The 2,502-nt window shown below is 51.1% G+C and overlaps 1 protein-coding gene across 1 annotated transcript; it reads left to right on the top strand.

Annotated features, from left to right (window-relative positions):
• Positions 1–1,424: 1,424 nt before the first annotated feature.
• MED18 (mediator complex subunit 18) lies at positions 1,425–2,217 on the top strand (the record flags this gene model as incomplete). The annotated part of the gene is made up of 1 exon (XM_041486079.1): positions 1,425–2,217. A coding segment is annotated over one exon (663 nt), but the record flags the coding sequence as incomplete, so codon positions are not given.
• Positions 2,218–2,502: the final 285 nt, after the last annotated feature.

Here is a 2,502-nt window from a genome sequence, read left to right as displayed (position 1 = left end):
TTGTTACACAAAAAAAACTGCTAAGAGAAATGTTACATTTATAGCTCTATTTTGGGTATTGACAGGAGAAAATTCAGCTGGTACATATTGGGCATTTCCATCACTTTTTGAAAACACAGGCTTTTCTGCCTAGAAATGGTGCACACCGTACCAGGGCCAGATGCGATTTCTGCCTTTCGAAACCAATGAATCATACACCTTGCACCTCTGGTAACTGTTTTTAACCCAAACTGCTGCAGGAGCTGAAGCATGGCCCGCAACACCCCCGAGCATCAGGCCCTTTGCTGTTGCTGTAAGAGACAGATTGGAACATTTCTGCTGGAGATTTTACACAGAATTAATTGCATATGAACCTCTCCCTGGGGAGGGGTGTGGGTGCAGCCCTGATGGCCGGTCCTGCCTGCTGGCCTCCCACCCTCCTCCACTGTGCTCCCTGTGCTGGGGTGATGCCTAAAGGCAGTACAGAATCTGAAAAATATAAAATACAAAACCTGAGGCATCCGGGTGAGGCTGGCAGTGAGCCCTTAGAGATTTGGGTCCCTCAAGATGTGAGGTCTCAAGATTTGAACGAAACTTTGCAATGGTTTGGTTTTTTTTCTCAGTTGTTAATCAGAAGCTGTAGCTGAACAGTTATGATTAAGTAATTGCACTGTGAATGTTGCATACTTGGCTCATCTTTTGTTTTGAGGAAAAGAGAAGACAATCCCAAGATGAATGGACTCTCTGGATGAGAGCTGCCAGGAGTGAAGTCAGCAGGACTGGGCAGTAAGTGAGGGGAGGTAATTCCAGCAGTGGATGACCATGACCACTGTCTCATTGACCACCAAACCCTGACCCATACCTGCAGTCTAAAAGGACTGTTCTCTTGGAGAAGCAAGAGATACAGCTAGCAATATGGTTTGAGTACTAATTAGGAGAAAAGCTGTACAACTTACAGCCAGCAAATGCTGATGCCTTTGTTTGTTAGAAGGTATAAGTACTGTGGAGGTTTGATGATCACAGAGCCAGCCTTTCATGGGTTACCTCCTGATTCCAGGCTTTGAGAAAACTAGAATAAAAGACAGAAATACAGCATCACAGAATCGTCAGGGTTGGAAGAGACTTTTGGAGATAATCCAGTCCAACACTCCTGCTGAGTCAGGGTCACCCAGAGCAGGTGACACAGGAACATATCCAGGTGGGTTTTGAACGGCTCCAGAAAGGGGCACTCCATAACCTCCCCGGAAGCCTGTTCCAGCGCTCGGCCACTCTCAGGATAAGGAAGTTGTCCGGAAAGCCAAGCGGAGGTGCAAAAAGCCGCGCCTCGGCCCGTGTTCCGCCTCCGAAACCCGCCCAGGGCGTGTGAGGGAAAGGGGGCGGGGCGCCCGGGGGGGGGTGCGGGGGGGGGGGGGGGGGGGGGGGGGGGGGGGGGGGGGGGGGGGGGGGGATGGGCTGGCGCCGCGCACGGGCGGGCCGGGGGCCGCTGGGGCGGGCGCGCTGCGGGGCCCAGATCGGCCCGTGGGAGAGGCGATGGTCGTGGCGCTGTCTCCGCAGGGAGCGTGCTGGACCAGAGCCTGGAGAGCCTCCTGCACCGCCTGCGCGGGCTGTGCGACAACATGGAGCCCGAGACCTTCCTGGACCACGAGATGGTGTTCCTGCTGAAGGGGCAGCAGGCCAGCCCCTTCGTGCTGCGCGCCCGGCGCTCCATGGACAAGAGCGGGATGCCCTGGCACCTGCGCTACCTGGGACAGCCCGAAATAGGCGACAAGAACCGCCACGCGCTGGTGCGCAACTGCGTGGACATCGCCACGTCCGACAACCTGACGGACTTCCTGGTGGAGATGGGCTTCCGCATGGACCACGAGTTCGTGGCCAAAGGGCACGTGTTCCGCAAGGGCATCATGAAGATCGTGGTGTACAAGATATTCCGCATACTGATGCCAGGAAACACGGAGAGCATTGAGCCGCTCTCCCTCTCCTACTTGGTGGAGCTCAACGTAGTCGCACCAGCAGGGCAGGACATTGTTTCTGATGACATGAGGAACTTTGCTGAGCAGCTGAAGCCTCTAGTACACCTGGAGAAAATTGACCCCAAAAGACTGATGTGATTGAAAATCTGGGCCATTAAGGCACTAGTTTTGTGTTTCAGAAAAGGATGTTTTTCTAAAAAGTTTTTGTGGGCAAATCAAAACAGGGAGAAGGGAATAAAGTACTATGTATCATTTTTCACAGTTGCAATTACTGAGTGTTTTTTTCCTTCACGTGTGAATATGAACAAACGTGGACACTTTACCACTGTTAAAAAAAAATCGGTGAATGTTAATAGCGATAGATGTCCTTCTCTTGCATGGGAGATTATCTCAACTTAAAAAGCCTATTGCCTAACACTATAAAAATGTCAGGCTTACTGGAATTCATCCCAATGCTGTCTTAAGTTCTTTTAGAGCACAATTTGTGTATTCTACTTAGCAATCCAAAATTTTTCTTTTCAGTAACAGATGAAGTTAATACCATTTAATGCAG

Source organism: Pyrgilauda ruficollis, unplaced genomic scaffold (genome assembly GCF_017590135.1).
Source record: "Pyrgilauda ruficollis isolate IOZ18807 unplaced genomic scaffold, ASM1759013v1 scaffold74, whole genome shotgun sequence".
Classification (NCBI taxonomy): Eukaryota; Metazoa; Chordata; class Aves; order Passeriformes; family Passeridae; genus Pyrgilauda; species Pyrgilauda ruficollis.
The sequence above is the reverse complement of the archived record's forward strand: the minus strand, read 5'-3'. Positions and strand labels throughout refer to the sequence as shown.